Below are 18,188 nucleotides of genomic sequence, written 5' to 3'. Positions count from 1 at the left end.
GCGAACGCACGTTTCCGGCCGGGCAGCGTCTGCGTCGGCGTCGCCGCGGCGGCGGGGGCGGGACTTCCGGTGCGGCGCGGAAGCGGCAGCTGAGGTTGCGGGAGGTCAGCGGCGAGCGGATGCAGGCGGCGCGGCACGTCGTGTGCGCCCTGTCCGGGGGGGTGGACAGCGCAGTGGCCGCGCTGCTGCTGAGGCGGAGAGGTGAGCGGCCCCTCCTTGGGGCCTGCGGCCGCGCCCGGCTCCCCGGGCAGTGCGGGGGGGCGGTCCTGGTCCTGCCGGGCCCCGCGGCGAGACGCGCCCGGAATGTCCGCGCGCTGCCTTCCCCCCGAGCCCCGGAGCCCTGCACACAGGGCTGAAGGCAGCGCGAAACCACTGAGCCACCCAGGGATCCCAGGCTTTATGCATTCATGAGAGACAGAGAGAGGGAGAGGCAGGGACACAGGCAGAGGGAGAAGCAGGCTCCACGCAGGGAGCCCGAGGCAGGGCTCGATCCCGGGTCCCCAGGATCACGCTGGGCTGAGGGCGGCGCCACACCGCTGCGCCGTCGGGGCTGCCCAGAGAGTGGATTTTTAAAGCCACATGTGGGGTTCTGTCTCCTACAAGCACTGGTTTAGCTCCCGTTCCGTGCAGGGCACTGGGACAGAGGGTTTAACTCCTGAATCTCTGGGCTTTGGAGTACTGACTTAAAACCTCTTAGTCAAATATCTTGGCTTTTGTTGCATTGAGGCTACACATGAAGAAACATTAAACAACATTTCTCCTGGGGATCCCTGGGTGGCTCAGCGGTTTGGCGCCTGCCTTTGGCCCAGGGCGCGATCCTGGAGACCCGGGATCGAATCCCACGTCGGGCTCCCGGTGCATGGAGCCTGCTTCTCCCTCTGCCTGTGTCTCTGCCTCTCTCTCTCTCTCTCTGTCTATCATGAATAAATAAATAGATAAAATCTTAAAAAAAAAAAAAAGAAACATTTCTCCTGCAGGGTAGGCACCTGAGTAGTCCTCTAAGATGATGCAAAGTTAAGAGCTGGTCCTGCTGGTAGTTGGTTGGCTACTTTGTTAGAAGAGGGAAAAGGTGCCTGTATGGCTCCATCTATCAGGGATCTGGCTTCAGCATAGGCCATGTTCCCGGGGTCCTGGGACTGAGCCCCACATCGGGCTCCCTTCTCAGGGGGAGTCCGCTTCTCTCTTTCCCCTCGCTTGTGCGTGTACTCGCTCTCTCTCAAATAAGCAAACTCTTTTTTTAAAAAAGAGGAAAAAAATAGATCAAGAGATACATAGTATTGCTTTTGTAATAAAATAGTCCAGATTTTAATTGTCTTCTTGTGTGATGACTTAAAAGTCTATGTTGTAGATGATGACTGGCAACAACTTTTGAAATTCGTTTACTTTTCCCATAACTGAATGGTGGTTTTTGTTTGCTTTGAAAAGTGTTGACTTCCTGGTCTTCTGTCAGCACTCCTTTGCGGAGCCTCTCCTGTGTGCTAGGCGTTGTGCAGACACGGGGCAGGGACACAAAGATGAAAACACGCCTTCTAGCTCACCTGGGGGACGCGGGCAAACAGTTGCCGTCCGGCAGCGCACCATGATGACGGAGGTGTTTACAGAGCGTTGTGGGAGCTTAGGGAGGGAGCCTCTGGGCCCATCGGCCGGCCCCCAAGTCCGGCGGCTGGCACGGAGATGGGAGTCACTCCAAAGGCCGCATAGCAATGCAGGCACTGCCGGGAGAACCCGCGGGTGGTGGTGCCGAGTGGGGTGTGTCCGGGAGCTCCTGGGAGCTCAGGAACTCCTGCCTTTTCATCCTGGGCTGATTATGGACTCTGATTGGTGCCTGCTGTCTCCCCCAGGCTACCAAGTGACAGGGGTATTCATGAAGAACTGGGACTCGCTGGATGAACACGGAGTTTGCACTGCTGACAGAGACTGTGAAGATGCCTACAGGGTCTGCCAGATTCTAGACATCCCGTTCCATCAGGTGTCCTATGTGAAGGAGTACTGGAATGACGTGTTCAGGTGGGTCCCGTTCAGAGGCGCAGAAGGCTTCCTGGTGGCCTGTGCCGCCTTTCCAAGGGAGGGACTGCCATGGCGGCCAGGCAAGTGACGTGCAGCCCAGGCTGTTGGCCGTGGTGCCAGAGACCGTGTATGGGAGGATCCAGAGTACCCGGCCTCTTATTTATTGTGCCACCTGCTTGAAGTCTCTTTAATGGTTTATGAGCAGCCTTGCATTGTTTCTGCTGCTAACTTAGGGTGGGAGAGCTAAGGCTAGGTCTTCCCTGACCACACAGCAGTAATGCCTGTGCAGGTCAGCAGGTAGGGGCTTCTGGAGAAAGGAAGCACGCCTCAGGAAAACACAAAACACAAAGACTTTAAAAATCTGACATAATACTAAAGGTGACCTCTAAGTGCTTGCTCTGTACTGGGCACAGTGCATTTGGGGACATAAAGATGGATAAGCTATGGCTCCATTCTGTAGGGGTTTGCAGCCTGGCGGGGAGGAGCACGTTTCCTTCAAAAGAGGTAACTGGGGAGCGGTGTGTGGGAAGTACCAGTGACTTCATGAAAATGCTGCAGGTTCGGAGGAGGGAGAAATGTGTCATATGGAGCAGACTTCCTGACGGAAGGCTTCATGGAAGAGGTGAGGTTTGATCTGCTCTTGAGAATAACAGTGAAGTAGAGAGGGTTTCCGTTCATTCTGATGGAGGCTCTCGGGTCTCACTTGGAAGCGGTGCTGTGGGGCTGGTGACTGACGAGAGTGAGTGTAGGAGGCAGGAGAGAGATAGTCAGGGAGAGCTTCACCATCAAATCTGGGTGGGCAGGGAAAGCTGCTTTGGGGGTTCCTTTGAGTACTGCAAGGTTTAAGGTGATAGCAAGAAATCCAGGTGAATTTAAACCTCACCCTTGACTACGAGGTTTGGCAAGTATGTGAGTGAATGTGATCTTTTGGAGGTTGACTCACATTTAACTGAGCCCGGGTGGGCTTTGACCAGTCTGCCCTCTGCCCTAGTTTCATCCTGGTCGCCCGTGGGGAGAGTTGCGATTGTGCTCCGTGATCTCATCGTTCCGAACGCTCCCTGCTCTGATAGCACTCTCTAGCTCAGAGATTTCTGAATTCTTCTGTTCAAGGCCCATTTGGCCTTCAGGGCTCAGAGTGCAGATGTTCTTTCCTCTTGCTGTCTCCCTGGTGGGGTGCAGGCAGGGTTTGTCCCCTCACCGAGCAGGCTGTGCTCCGTGGTTTTTACTGATGCCACTGACCTGTCTTCTGTGAAGCGGTTTGGGAAACGGTTAACATGATTTTCATCAGCCAGTGGAAACGTTCAGCCTCTTTCACGTTCATTCAGCACTTCTTAGAAAACGTTCTGGTGGCTGTGAACACACAGCGAGAGTAAAGCCTGGATTCTCATGAACCTCTTGACAACTTTCTGACAGTTAAACAATTGAAATAAGGAGCCATACAAGTTTTCTCCCTTTCTGAGAGGATTGAGAAGTGGTAGGAACACAGTTTGGCATTGCCTGCTGGAGTTGAAGCTGCACATGTGGCCTATGACTCCGCGTACATTCACCCTCTCGGTCAGCGTCAGCATTGTTGTTTGTAACCATTGTAGAGCGAAAAGCTTTAGGTTCAATGAAAAATGATCACAGATACTCAAAGTACACCCTTTAACTTTTGCTTTTTAAAAGATTTTATTTTGGGATCCCTGGGTGGCTCAGTGGTTTAGCACCTGCCTTTGGTCCAGGGCATGATCCTGGGGTCCCGGTAGCGAGTCCCACATCAGGCTTCCTGTATGGAGCCTGCTTCTCCCTCTGCCTGTGTCTCTGCCCCTCTCTTTCTCTCTCTCTCTCTCTCTCTCTCTCATAAATAAATAAAATCTTTTTAAAAAATAAAATAAAATATTTTATTTTTAACTGATCTGTACGCCCAATGCGAAGGTTAAACCCCCGACCCTAAGATTGAGAGTTGCATGCTCCTCCAACTGAGCCAGCTGGGCACCCCTCACCCGTTAATACTCACTTTAAACTCCTGGAACAGACACCATAATCCTCCTAAAGTGGATTCTGAGACTATGAACTTGCTGCCGAGCCATCCTCCTCCCATGTCTAGTCATTCAGCCTGTTAGAGCAGGGGTCCAGTACACTAGGATGCTTGGTGTCCTGGAAGCTGGTCCTCAGAGGTATGTCAGTCACATTGGAGAAGTATTTGCTGGCATTTATTTGCCCACTGCCCTGGGTCCCTAGGCCAGGAATGTGGAATGGCTAATACAGCCCCAAATTGCAGCTCTGGATCATTGTATTCCTGCTCTCACTCCAGCATGCTCTTCACCCACGCCTTCCTCTGTTGATGAAGTCAGGGGAGGCTGGAGTTGAGTGAGTCAGTCCCATCCCCTCCCTACACATCCTGTGAGCCTCTGGGGAGACGGAATGGTTGCTGAGTCTGAGTGGCAGGTGAGCTTTATATCCAGGTCTGTACATTATTATAGATTTTAGTGGAAAGTGGCTGGCTTTACACAAATGCTTCATGAAAACACTGACAGTGGCTGTCTCTTGAAGCTCTCCTATTTTACAGAAAATTATAGCTTTGGTAAGACAAGTAGAAACTAAGTAATTTAACCAATATAGTTTTAAAGATTTTATTTATTTGATGGGGATCCCTGGGTGGCTCAGTGGTTTAGTGCCTGCCTTTGGCCCAGGGTGTGATTCTGGAGTCCCGGGATCAAGTCCCGCATCGGGCTCCCTGCATGGAGCCTGCTTCTCCCTCTGCCTGTGTCTCTGCCTCTCTTTCTCTCCCTCTCTCTCTCTCTCTCTCTCTCTCTCTGTGTGTGTCTCTCATGAACAAATAAATAAATAAAATATTTTTTTAAAAAAGCGTGAGCTCACATGGGGTAGGGGGAGGGGCAGAGGGAGAGAGAGAATCCCAGCCAGACTGTGTTCCACTGCTGAGCCTGATGTGGGGCTCAATCCTACGACTCTGAGATCATGACCTGAGCTAGAATCAAGAGCTGGGCACTCAACTGACTGAGCCGCCCAGGTGCCCCTACAGATTTTTTTTTTTGAGGAATGTTTCACACTTAGAAATGAAAATCTTTTTTTCTATTCCAGTGATTTTTTAAGTGAATATGAAAAAGGAAGGACTCCCAATCCTGACATAGTTTGCAACAAGCACATCAAATTCAGTTGTTTTTTCCATTATGCCGTGGATAATCTCGGTAAGTTGTTCTGCTATTTCCATTTAATCTTTTTAAAATCATAAGGTTTTCAGAGATAGCCAGGAGCCAAGTTCTGGTAAATAGTTTCATCTTCAGAAGGAAAGGAATAGTGAAAACCATAATCTGTATTTCTTTGAGTAAGAAAGAACTTTCTGGCAATATGCAAATGACAGGGTCACAGGGAGGAGGGAGTGTGTCTTCATTGTGGACCTCACAGGTGTGGGGACCGTGTTGTAGGTTCAGAGCACCAAACGTCCTGAGGAAACGCAGGGGTCACGGGCAGAGAGCCGAAGATTGGGGCCACCGGACCTTGCCTGCAGGTCCAGCTTTGCTTGAGCAGCTCCATTTCCGGCATGGTTATACTTAGCGGAGATTTCACGAGCCCTATTTAGAGCTCAGGAAGGTCGGCGTTTGTTTCTTGCTAGTAGTCCTCCTTTTGGCTAGTCCTCCTGAGACTTTATCTTGTTTCCCAGGGTGGCTTTCTGCTCTGCCCTGAGAAGAAGTCTGTGTCTGTGTCTTATTCTGGATTCTGGGCCTCTCTTTCCCTGGATTTGAAGCCACATTTTAGTGTTTTGCTTTGTTTTTTGAGATTTTTTTTATTTGACAGAACAGAGTGAGAGAGAGAGCATGAGTTGGGGGGCAGAGGGAGAGGGAGGGAGATGTAGACTCCCCACTGAGCAGGAAGCCCGATGCCATGCGGGGCTGGATCCCAGGACCCCGGGGTCATGACCTAAACCACCCAGGCATCCCTTAGTGGTCTATTCGGAAAGCCCATTGAGGCCCTGCTACCCGCAGACAACTGGCCTGCAGACTTTGTTCTGATGGTTCTCCTTCCTCTTCTCCATCTGCCCATAGGGGCATCCTTGTTCCTTTGTGTGGCCACCTTGCTCGCTTGGGCTGCCTGTGGTGTCTACTGCTGCGCTGCCATAAAGCCTGCAAGCTGACTTCTGTGCCCTGCCATCTCCAAAATTCTGGATTCTGGCCTTTCTGTTGCTTCTGTCCCTTGTGGCTCACCCTGCCATGTCTGGCTACGTGCCCAGAGGTTATTAATGTGACTGTCCATTGCCAGTGGTGCAGTAGTGTCCTGTCAGCACTGCCACCGTGGCCTAAGCAGGCCCACAGCACACAGGGCCCTGCAGCTAAAGAGGTGACAAGACCCTGCTTCACAGGCCACAGTGAAACCTGCGCAACAAAGGCTCCAGAAGTCTGGATGCATTTGAATGACTTAATAGCAGAACTGAACATGAGTAGAGGTGATTCTGAGTTTGCTGACTAGGTTCAATAATCCATCTTTATCTGAGATGAGGAGTGGGTCTGGGGCTTCAGCTGCCTACAGTCTGGTGTCCCCTGATGGTTGGGGGTCTCAGGAAACACGGGTGTCTGCCCTGGTGGGCCATGTCAGGGGGCTTGTGTTATCTTGTTTATTCGGGAAGGGGGTGACCGGTTCATGTAAGTAGTTCTTGAAGGAAGTAGATTCAGTGAGGTCCCAAATGTGCTTTCTCAGGTAGTCCATATACAACAGTTAATTTTTCTTTTTTTTAACTCTATCACTAAGAATTTGCCTCAGGGCAGGGAATGCAGGATGGCAAACTGGAGAGCCCGGTCCTGTACAGAGGTGGTTTCTGCTTGTTCTAGTTGTAGCTGATGGCTTCCACGTCAGACCAGTATTACTAGAACTTTCCTTTTTTTAAATTTTTTCATTTTTTTTTAATTTTTTTATTTTTTTAAAGATTTTATTTATTTAGTCATAGAGACACAGAGAGAGAGAGAGAGAGAGAGAGAGAGTCACAGGCAGAGGGATAAGCAGGCTCCATGCAGAGAGCCTGACAGACTCGATCCAGGGTCTCCAGGATCACGCCCTGGGCTGCAGGCGTTGCTAAACCGCTGCGCCACCGGGGCTGCCCCCCTCTTTTTTTAATAGGTAAAATGTTTATTTACTTATTTTTTTAAGTAAGCCTCTGTGTCCAGCATGGGGCTTGAACTCATGACCCTTGAGATCAGGACCTGCACCCTCCTCTGACTGAGCTGGCCAGGCGCCCTCAACGGTTAATTCTCATTGCTTCTTTTGTCTTACTCTGAGCTGGTCTAGTCGGAGAGGGAGGGACTCAGTTTGCTGCCCCTCCCTAAAAAAGTCTTTTGTGATACTGAATATCTGGAATGTTTACAAGAAAAATTATGAACTGATATGTGCCTTGGTAGGTTATTTCGCTTTTTTGTGTAATGTGGAGAGAAGAAATGGAATATGCTGCATGGTCCTTCACTGCGGTGAAAATTAAAACTACCACAGAGTGAAAATAGGGAGACACGTCTATCATTTCAATTCCCAGAATCAAAGGAATGGGCTTTTCCCTATTCTTAATTTTTTTCTGTATGCTAAATAAAATGGGATCATAGTATTACGTACTTTTTCCTTACTTAACAATGTCATGAAAAATTTATCTTCGTAAGTGATGCTGTTCTTAATGGCAATGGCATTTTAACTTCATATTCTCCTGGAGTTGAACGTTTTGGTGTTTTCAATTTTCCAAGTCTTTTTTTTTTTTTTTTTTTAATTTTTATTTATTTATGATAGTCACAGAGAGAGACAGGCAGAGACACAGGCAGAGGGAGAAACAGGCTCCAGGCACCGGGAGCCCGACGTGGGATTCGATCCCGGGTCTTCGGGATCGCGCCCTGGGCCAAAGGCAGGCGCCAAACTGCTGCGCCACCCAGGGATCCCTCAATTTTCCAAGTCTTTGTGTGCATATCTGTGTTTCTAAGCTAGAGTCAAGGAGCGGATAGATACTAACTTTTGAAAGGTTGGTATAGTTGGAGTGAAACCTTGTAGCAAGGTTGTATCCATGTAAGTGGAGAGTTCAAGGCCACTTGTAGACCAGAATGTCCGGGGCAGGGCGGTCTCTGCGCTCTGGCTCCCCTGTTTGAGTGGGAGGTGGACCATCGGTGGAGACCGTCCAGCTCAAGGCTTGGTGTCTGCACGTTCCTGAGACACCCGAGCCTGAGGTGGCCATGGTCAGCAAATGCGAGTCTCAAGTTTGATCTTGTGTTTTTAAAAACTTCCCAGGAGCAGATGCTGTCGCCACAGGTCACTATGCCAGAACCTCACTGGAAGATGAGGAAGTCTTTCAGCAGAAGCACATTAGGAGGCCAGAAGGGCTTTTCAGAAATCGATTTGAAGTTAGAAATGGTAAGTGAACGTGCCCGGGTCAGACCTTAGTGCACAGAGGAACTTAACTTTGAAGTGTGGCAGTGGGTCATCATCCCAGCACACCTGCTGGGTCTTGATGTGTTCCAGACCAGCTTGCTGGTTTCGAAAAGCAGTTACCAGGAGGGCCATCTCCCCATGGATCCTGGGGCCGGGCACCAGGGGAAGTGCTGGTTGGACGCCTGGCTGAGGCCTGGCTGGAACCTGTATATGTGGTTTATTACCCAGGTCTTTTCACCCTGCGAGTGGCTCGAAGATTCCCATGATATTTGAGGAAGTACGTGTTGATTGTTGGAGGACTCAGAGGCCCTGTCACTTACCATCAGGTTCTCGAGGGCTCAAGACTAAGTGCGCATACCTCAGTGTGACCCAGGTGCTGGGGCCTGCCTGACATTCAGGCCCGGTGGAAGATGTGTTTGCAGAGATTGTGTACACAAATCGGGTTTATTATCATTGGAGGGAGCCAGGTTTCACCTTTCTAGAAGAATGCCCAGCTGTCATCAGGGATGCTGCTGACTGGTCCTGGTATACACTCGTGTGTAGAAAAAAGGAATTCATGTCATTGCAAAGGGAGAGACAGAACAGGGGCTCAGAGCCACGCTTGAGCAAGAAGATTCCTTCGTTGTGGGATTGCTGAAAGGCTGGCATTTTCACAGTGTGACCTGCTGCCTGCCTGCCTTGCAGCACCTGCCCTCTTTCCCCAAAGCCCAGGCACTTGGCCCCTCTGAGAGCAGAGCTGGGTTTGCTTGTCTAGCTGGCAGGTGAGGGGACCGAGGCAGGGAGCCATTGACCGGGGGGCCTTGGGCAGCAGAGCTGGATCTCCACCCAGGTCCATCCAGGTCTACAGTTGTGCTCTTTCTGTGTGCCCGGCCCCGTGCCCATTCTGTCCTGCATGGCACCGAGCTGGTAGGAAGGCCGCAGCGATCATGTGGTAGTCTGCTGTGTTATGTGAGCCCTGAGGGGGCTGGCGGGTGCTTGGCTGCCCTGGTTTTGTCCTAATCCCTCCCCCATTCACAGCAGAGGGTGTGCATAGGACCTTCCCGACTTGAACGCAGACAGGGATAGCACTCCCTCCCTTGTTGGGAGGGTCTCCCTCGGGTGCCTGTAGCCACTGTGCCTGCTGCTAGGGCCTCCAATCCAGACAAGAGAGAGGACAGGTTTCCTCGGCGCCCCCTCTCCGTTGCTCCAGAGGCCACCTTTCACACCCCCAGGCACCACTCTCCCCAGAAGCGTCTCTGTCGGGAAGAACGCAAAGTCCTGCTGCTTGGGAACTCCACAGCACAATTCACCAAGTAAACATGGACTTAAGGGTCCTGAGTAGCCAAAGGAATTATTTCCATATTGAATAGACATTTTTGCTTATCTCCTAGAAAATGGTTTGCCTTCCAGACCTGTCTGGACCTTTATGTGAGGCCTTGGGCGCTCTGAAACTTCTCTGATTGCTTTGACGTGTGTTTTGTTGAGTAATTTTAATGTGGCGTTGTTGTAATAATACAAGCGTGTCTTTGTCCTCAGCGTGTTTTCTAGGCACATTGAGCTTTTTATTTAATTCTTAGTTGCCCTGGAGACCTGGCTGGAGCCTCTTGGTCTGCGCCTGGGTCCGGGTCCTGGGGCAGAGTGCACACGGGGGCTGAGCACACGGGGCAGCAGAGAGCCCGGCCTGGGTTGGTCGGCCCCCAGAGCCAGCGCTCCTGGGCCCAGGCCTGGCGAGGATGAGGCCTCACTGCGCAAAGTGGGCTCAGTGCTGGCCTGACCGCAGATGGATTGCAAGGGTGCGTGAATGGAGTCCTTGGCACTGGCACATCCTCCTGTGTTTCTTTCTGTGTTTAGGATTGCTGCCCTCCTTTTAAAAAATAGATTTGGAGTCTGTTTTAAATGACTGGGAACTGTGAGGAGAACCCAGCAGCTCCGGGTGTCCTGAGGCTTCCGTGCGCAGCCTGACCGGGCTTCCTTCTGAAACAAAAAGCAGCCCTGGGTAGACGAGTCTGCCTGCCTGGTGACTGGCTGGCTGGTTGTCATATTTTGACTGCTCGTGTTGCTCTGCACATAGCACATTTTGGACCAGGACTTAGGCCGCAGGTGCACTGTTCTGTTGAACCTCCTCGCTGATCTCAACCTTAGTGTCCTCGTCTGTAAAATGGGGATAATCGAACCGCCCACAGCTAAAGTGAGAATCACATTTGAGGTCCCAGGTGGAGAATGTGCCCTCCACAGAGCCTGTGTTCTCCCCATGACCGTGCCAGGCCAACAGGCACATGTGTAGTGCCCCAAGGGTGATGTGCAGCAGCCTCTCCCAGCATTGCATCTGGTCCTGAGAATTCGTGTAGCTTTCCCTGCTTTTCCTTTCGTGTAGCGTGAGTGTGTGAGCGAGCGTGAGCAGCCTGGTGCTTGCATCGTGGCAGTCCTGGCACAGACCAGGCAGGTCCGATATGGCCCGGCAGTGGTGCCAGGCCTCCTCTGATGGTGTCACGGGCTCAAGGTCAGGGACACCTCTGTGCTGTGGCCTTAGCCAGAGGCGGTTCTGTATGGTGCAGGGCGTCAAGAGGTCCTGGAGGAGCTTCTGGTGGATGTCCACGTGCCTCTGAACAGAACCCGCTTGCTTGGGAAAGGAAACGGCTCAGAGGCGCTGAGACTGGAGCTGGGCCTGGGGCGGTGAGGGGGCGTGGGGAGCAGCACGGCCGACCCCCCTCCGTCCCCTTCCTGGGGTTCTCTGGGGGTCCTCTCGTCCTGCTTTCTCCCGCCCGGCTGTGTGTGTCTCAGGCCTGTGTCACATCACCTCTACGCGCAGGGCTGTGCGCTGTTTGATCGGTGAGATACCATAACCCGGGTGGGAACTGGAATAAGTTTCTCGATCACGTAAAATTATTCTTAATGGCCGATCAATTCGAGGTGGGACCTTTTCTCCCCTCAAGCATGGGTGTTGTTTGTTTTCCTGGCGGTCTGCTTTTAAGTATTGATTTCTGCTTCTGACAGACCGGGGGTAATCTAATGGAAAGACGTGATTCAGAGCCAAGTGCCGTTATGTTTATTCCCGCAACGTCTTCTGTTCTTTACTCTTGGCAGCGGTAAAACTTCTTCAAGCAGCTGACAGCTTTAAAGACCAGACCTTCTTTCTCAGCCAGGTTTCCCAAGATGCTCTGCGGAGAACCCTCTTCCCTCTGGGGGGGCTAACGAAAGATTTTGTCAAGAAAATAGCTGCTGAGAATAGACTCCATCACGTGCTTCAGAAAAAGGAGGTAGGACCAAAGTGAGGTACACTTGCCGCGCCGTGGCCACGATCTGTGGAGACGCGGTGCCCTGGCTGGGTGCTTCCTCCCCAGGATGCAACATCAGGTCATACCCCGGGGCACATGCGCCGTAGGAGGTGCACTCGACTTCTCCCTTCCGTCTCCCTGGCCCCACTCAGGTGGGCAGCTTTCACAGCAGCCTGGCTGGCTCATTGGAGTGCTCTTGGCCCGCCTGCCAGGGGAAGGCAGGGCATTGGGGACCGGGCCCTAAGACGCCCTGATCTCGGGCTCTGTCACTACTCGCACGCAGATCTGCCATTTTCACGCACTCATCCAGCCTCTCCTCTTCGAGGGCCTTCCTGTACTGGGGGCTGTGCTGGCCCCTGAGGATAGGGTGAGGAGCACATGGTTCCCTCGGTCCTGCCTTAATGGAGCTCACAGGAAAGGGAGACAGACATGAAACATGTCATGGGGAAATTAGAACATGTGTAGGAGACGTCAGTGAACTCTAACTAGATCAGCCTAGACCCTAAGACAGGCTCTGAGGAATTAACATTTAATTCAACCTGAGACCTCGGGATGATAAGATTTAGTGTCACCGAGAGGATTGTGGGGAGATAGTTCTGATAGTGGGAAGAGCGTGTGCAAAGGCCCAGAGGCAAGGAGAGCCTGGACATTGGAACGAGAGTGAAGCCAGTGTGGCAGACGTCTAGTGCTAGGAGATGGTCCTGGTGTGCTCGGTCTGGTCGGGCCACCTCGGGTTGGGTCACCATTAGCTGAGGCTGCTTTGTTTTTGTCTTCCTGGGAATGAGCACGTGCTTTTCATCAGCAAGTCATTGTCCCCAAGGAAGATCTTCCATGCATCCGTTTACCCATCATCTCTGTTCCTCTGTTTACCTGTTCAGTTTCTGGGTGTGGCTCTGTGGTGGGAGGTGAGGGAGCCACGTCTCAGACACAAGCAGAGAGCAGGTGAGAGAGCCATGTGACAGGAGCACACGTTCCTGCTCGTCTTCTGGGCTAGAGGAGATCACCTGGAGGGAGCCCTCTCTTTCCTCGGACCTTCCTGTGGATGCTTTGGCTTCTGGCCCTACTGGCCCCCGTCTCCTCCGTGGCTCACGAACAGTGGTCCGAAGGGCTTGCACAGCTGCAGCTCACTCTCCTGGGCCGGCTGGGCTGACGGTCCTCAGTGCAGGGACCACACCCAGCCGAGGTGGCCATGCTGTCACCCTGCTAGCTCACTCACCAGGTCCAGGCTTGGGGGCCTTAAGTAGCCCCTGGGAGTTTGAGATGTTCTAAAACCCCTCGAGGTCCGTTTGTGGGCATGGCTGATGTCTGTGGGTGCTGGCTGAGGAAAGCCAGGCCTGCAGCCCGGGAGGCTCAGGGCAGGTGGCAAGGCCCGGGTAGGCCTGGGTGCTAGTTTTCATGCAGGAACCTCCTGCCTCTTTCTTAACCTCACAGTCAATTTTCCTTTTGTTTCAGAGCATGGGCATCTGTTTCGTTGGTAAAAGAAATTTTGAAAATTTCATTCTTCAGGTAAGTATTCTTTGATGCAAAAGAATGGAGCCACGTTTCTGCTCTGGACTTGGATCCCTTAGTAAGGACGTGCTTGTCTTTTAGTATCTACAGCCTCGACCTGGTAAATTTATTTCTATTGAAGACAATAAAGTTCTGGGAACACACAAAGGTGAGACACAACCTCAGGATGTTTCTCGTCATAAACTTCCTGAGTCGTGGGGCAAGTGTCAGCTCTGAACCCTCCCGTGCGCCGGGGCACAGGGGCACGAGGGAACGTGGGGGCGGCTGGCTGCGAGTGTTATGTGTGGTCTCTGTGAAGCATTGCAGCTAATAAAGAGGGATGCCTTCCACTTCAGAAAGACGCTACTCTCTGAGTGATGTGTTGTGTCCCTGTAAATAGAATTATCTTTCGTGTAAAAAGAAAATATTAGAACAGAAAAGTCCACCCTGATGAGAGAAGCTCGTTTGATTGAATTCAGAGTGTGAACTTCCAGCTCTAGGACAAAGAAACGGATCAGAGGGTTTCCCCATAAGGCAGGGGTGTTGCCCTTGGGGTGCTGCTGGCTCATGCACAGACAATTTTGGGAGCACTGGGAGTTTGCACTGGGTTGGTGTACGGAGGCTCCGATAGACAAGTCAGGCTCCGGCGTTCACAGCCTGGCGGGAGGTCAGGTGTTTGGATCCTGGTGGTGGGTCTGTGTCCTCGGGGCATCCTCAGGGACTGGGGACCAGGTAGGGCTTGACCCTGATTGTGTCTGGCCTGCTGGAGGGACAGGGGCTGGTGCTCACACACGGACAGGGCCACAAGTGGTTCTTTGGAATCCCCCCACCTTGGACCTTCCTGTGGATGCTTTGGCTTCTGGCCCTACTGGCCCCCGTCTCCTCCGTGGCTCACGAACAGTGGTCCGAAGGGCTTGCACAGCTGCAGCTCACTCTCCTGGGCTGGCTGGGCTGACGGTCCTCAGTGCAGGGACCACACCCAGACGAGGTGGCCATGCTGTCACTCTGCTAGCTCTTGGGGTGCTGCTGGCTCATGCACAGACAATTTGGGAAGATGGCTCCTCTGTCCTGTTGAGGGAGCTGGGCCAGGATGTCACAGGCTCCTGGGGAGCCAAGCGGAGAAGCCATGTGTTCCTGAGACAGAGGAGGTGACAGCCTTGCTGGGGACAGGCCTGCCGGCTGCTCCCAGCACCTCCGGCAGTCTGGCTCAGGGCACTGTGATCCCTCAGGTTGTTCCTGTCTGTACTAATGCCATTAGGGAGGGCAGGACTTAGCCATCTGGTCTTGTGATATTTGTTGCGGGGATGGGGATGTGCAGAGAAGCGGGGGCAGCCCGATGCCACGGCCCCAGTGTGATTCATATGTTGGAGGGGCCAGTAGTGGACACTCAGCAGGCAGGGGCTCATGGGTTCGAGCAGTGCCCAGTCCACGTTCTAAAGGAACTGTGCTGCTCCTGGTTTAGGTGGTCTGGCAGCTGGAATTGCTCCTTTCGGGGTGCGGGGGACAGCCTCACCTGGCCTGAACAAGGGATGGGACAAGCTCATTGGCTTGGCCAGGACTAATGCTCACGGCAGGAGAACACAGCCCCTCCGGGCTACCTCTCAGTGGTCGGCAGAGCCTCCAGACTGCTGCCCCTCATCCTCTCCTCCCAGTTAAGAGGGGTGTGGTGTTTGAGATGGAGCTGGTGCCAACCCACTGAGACACTGTATTCCCGTAGGTTGGTTCCTGTATACTTTGGGCCAGAGAGCCAAGATAGGTGGTCTCCGCGAGCCCTGGTATGTGGTGGAGAAGGACGGCACCAAGGGCGACGTGTTTGTGGTGAGTTGGGCTCGCCTTTTAGGCAGGTGACGGAGGTCTGTTTTTGGCAGAACCAGCAGTGTTTGTGAGACCAGGCAGGGCTGGTGAAGTCCTACAGAGCAGCAGTGATTGATGGACCATCCTTGCCTTTCCTCTGCGTCCTCCTGGGATTGGCCCAAGGTACCAGAAGGATTTTGTTGAAGGTACTTATCAGGGTCTTACTGTATGTTGGCCACACTAGTAAACGTGATGTTAATTGCTGGGAATACGGATTATTTTTCTGACTTTACAAAAGAGGCTGAAGGCCCTGTAGTGCTTAGGACGGGGCTTGCACATCATTGGCTCCTGCAAGTCATTGCTGAACAGTTGGAAGTGGCCGAGCCAGTGCCAAACTGGTTTGTGTGCCCCCATGGGGCCCTGAACGACTGTGACCTAGAACACCATCCCTGGGCTCTAGAGCAGGGCTTCGCCAAGGGGGGGGAGTTTGCCCTGTACCCCGGGACACTTGGCGGTATCCCTACAGTATCTGATGGGTGGAGGCCAGGGGTGCTGTTGACATCCCACAGGAGAGGAGAGCCCCTACTCCCTGACAGAATGATGTGGTCTCAGACCCGTCATACCAAGGTTGAGAGGCCCTGGCTTAAGAGACCTGGATGCCATCCCGTGCTCTGTCACAAAGCTGAAGGACCTTGTCTTAGACACAGGCAGTGAGAGGCCAGCAGACCCGGCCTGCTGATTCTGGGGCATGTCCTTCCAAGAAGAGCTGTAGGCATAACAGGGATTATGCTCATGCATGAATTAAAGTGATTTTAGTGTAAAATTTCAGTGGTCTCTTTTGCTCTGAGAAGACCAATATGTCATCAGCTGACGTCCGCATGTGGGTATCCCTGGCTGGGGCCTGGGGACAGGAGCCTCAGAGGCAGATGGCCTCAGCACAGCCCCCTGGGAGCCGGCCCTGTCCCTTCCTCCCCAGCCACTCGGTGTTTGATGGGCTTCCTGCGGTGACCTTTCTGAGACAGGCCAGCTGCATGGTGGGCCCATGCCCGGCAGGTGGGGAGACTTGAGCCTGGAGCTCACCGGCAGAGTGCTGTGACGAGACACTTTCCCTCCTGTGCAGAGTGGGGACCAGAACGCTGGGGGATGGGCCGTCGCATTTCTGTGGCAGATACTGCAGCCAGCAGTGAGCATGCTGTTAGGGTTGCTGCTGACGAAGCACGGTGGCCGGCTCGGGGTGGGGGCCCTTCTGCCAGGGGCTTCGGGGTCCTGACCCGCGTGATCCGCTCCGCAGGCACCCCGGACAGACCACCCGGCTCTCTACAGGGACCTGCTGCGGACCAACCGCGTGCACTGGATTGCGGAGGAGCCGCCTGCCGCCCTGGTCCGGGACAAAATGATGGAGTGCCACTTCCGGTTCCGCCACCAGATGGCGCTAGGTGACTGAGCGGGAGGGTCCCTTCAGAGGAGCCCCAGCGTAGGAGCATCATTGGACTTGGGGCGGAATGTCCCCCTGGCTCGGATTGCATAACATATTCAGAACCCCCTCTTCACCTGCCTTCCCGAGGAGCCTGCACCGGGCGGCTCTGAGGCCCAGAGTGGCCTCCCTGGTCAGCTCCAGAGGTGCAGGTATGGCAGGCCGGGCAGCAGGTGGCGCTGAGCCCCCCATGGCCCCTGCCCCTAGCTTCCGGAGAAGCTCTTGCCCCCGCTGCCTGGTGCTCCCCCTGCCCCCGGGGCTGGGTGTGCGAGACCTGGGACTGGCCATGCATGGAAAGGCCAGTGCCCCCTCCAAGGACCCCCTCCCCTCTTCACAGTGCCCTGTGTGCTGACCCTCAATCAAGACGGCACGGTGTGGGTGACAGCTGTGAAGGCTGTGCGGGCCCTGGCCCTGGGACAGGTGAGTGGGGCGAGCCCGGCGTTGTGCACAAGATGGGCTTTGGCACCTGCTCGGCTGTCCCTCGTCAGTGCCCGTGTGGCTGAGAGGGCTCTGGCCGGCGGGTTTCATGCCTGGGAGGGATGGCTGCCCTTCTCCCCACTGGAGCACCCGGTTCGCGGGGTGGGGGGCTGAGGGGTGGAGTGGGTGGGAGCCGAGCCAGCTCTGTGCCCAGCCTGCCCCTCCCAGCCACACCAGTGATGCCTGGTCCTGCTTGGCTACTGGGAGGGCCTGGCTGCCCCGTCTTGGCCTGCCCTCCGCCGCCCCCCGCCCCCCTCCAGCCCAGCAGCTACGGACCCGCATCCTGGCTGGTGGGCCTGGCTGGGCCCCGCTGCTGTGACCTGGGCTTCTTTCCTTTTTAGTTTGCCGTCTTTTACAAAGGGGATGAGTGTCTGGGCAGTGGGAAGATCCTGCGCTTGGGGCCGTCTGCCTACGTACTCCAGAAGGGCAAGAGCAAGTCCAGAGTGGCCACCGAGGGCCCCAGTGACGGCCCGAGCAACGGCCCGGGCAGCGGCCCAGGGCTGGGCCCCGCGCTCTGACAGAGGCCGAGCTGCTGCTGAGCACCCGGGGGTCAGACGCGGAGTTGTGGAGCCTGGGCTGGAGGGGTTGGGGGGAGCTGGGCTGGTTCTGCCGCCCCAGTTCTATCCGGGCTGGCCAAGGTTCCAGAAAGCGTCTAGAGCCAGGGAGAGCCCTAGAGAGGCCAACCCTGTCTTCTCCAAGTTGGTGCTCTGGCCAGAAGGACTTACTGGCTAGGGTTGGGCCCTAAGTGCCCCATTTATAGTGTTGCTCTTTCATGCCTCAGGGAAGGTTTCCCACCTGCATGCACGCAGGGGGCCTGCAAAGGAGGCCTCGGGGACAGCATCCAATAAAACCGTTGTCTCGGACAGAGTCTGATGGGGGTCTCCTGGGGGACGGAGGCCTCAGGCGCCAACAGGCAGGGACACAGCCCCCCGTTCCCACAGTGCCTCACCTGTGGCAATGGGCGAGTGATGGTGGGACACTGCAGGTGCACAAGGGGGCCAGCCTCGGGGCCTCCTACAGGTGGCTGCGCAGAGGCCACCCCTTCCCCGCACAGTGCCCGGTGTCCTGGCTGCGATCACATGGGAAACAGGAGGACTGAGGGGCTTCATCCCAGTGAGGAGGGGGCTGGTGGCCGGAGCGGGTGCCTCTGTCCCCTCCAGTGGGGCAGCTTACACACAGCCTCTCACGGCAGTGCAGACTGGAAGCACGAGGTCGGGGCGCTGGCGTGGTGGGCCAGACCCCCCTGTGGTTCGCAGACGGCCAGAAGGACGAAGGGTCTTAGGGGACCTTTTCCAAGAACACAG

General features: G+C 54.4%; 1 protein-coding gene across 5 annotated transcripts; it reads left to right on the top strand.

Moving 5' to 3' along the window:
• The first annotated feature begins 42 nt into the window (after nt 1-42).
• Nucleotides 43-17,747, top strand: TRMU (tRNA mitochondrial 2-thiouridylase). 5 transcript variants are annotated; one of them, XM_077914080.1, is made up of 11 exons: nt 43-201; nt 1,842-2,007; nt 5,089-5,195; nt 8,257-8,379; nt 11,461-11,633; nt 13,104-13,157; nt 13,242-13,308; nt 14,857-14,957; nt 16,225-16,369; nt 16,745-16,827; nt 17,226-17,747. In XM_077914080.1, exons 1-11 carry the CDS (start codon nt 120-122, stop codon nt 17,400-17,402), a joined length of 1,278 nt encoding a protein of 425 aa, XP_077770206.1. In that variant the 5' UTR covers nt 43-119; the 3' UTR covers nt 17,403-17,747. The 5 variants fall into 5 exon arrangements, with proteins under 5 accessions (XP_077770206.1, XP_077770207.1, XP_077770208.1 ...); XM_077914083.1 differs by lacking the exon at nt 43-201 and adding an exon at nt 2,566-2,629 and having other exon boundaries at nt 1,868-2,007; nt 11,520-11,633; XM_077914082.1 differs by lacking the exon at nt 43-201 and having other exon boundaries at nt 1,867-2,007; nt 11,520-11,633.
• Nucleotides 17,748-18,188: the final 441 nt, after the last annotated feature.

The sequence above is a fragment of the Canis aureus genome, chromosome 11 (assembly GCF_053574225.1).
Source record: "Canis aureus isolate CA01 chromosome 11, VMU_Caureus_v.1.0, whole genome shotgun sequence".
Taxonomy (NCBI): domain Eukaryota; kingdom Metazoa; phylum Chordata; class Mammalia; order Carnivora; family Canidae; genus Canis; species Canis aureus.
Note: the sequence above shows the minus strand (reverse complement) of the source record. Positions and strands in the feature narration are given on the sequence as shown.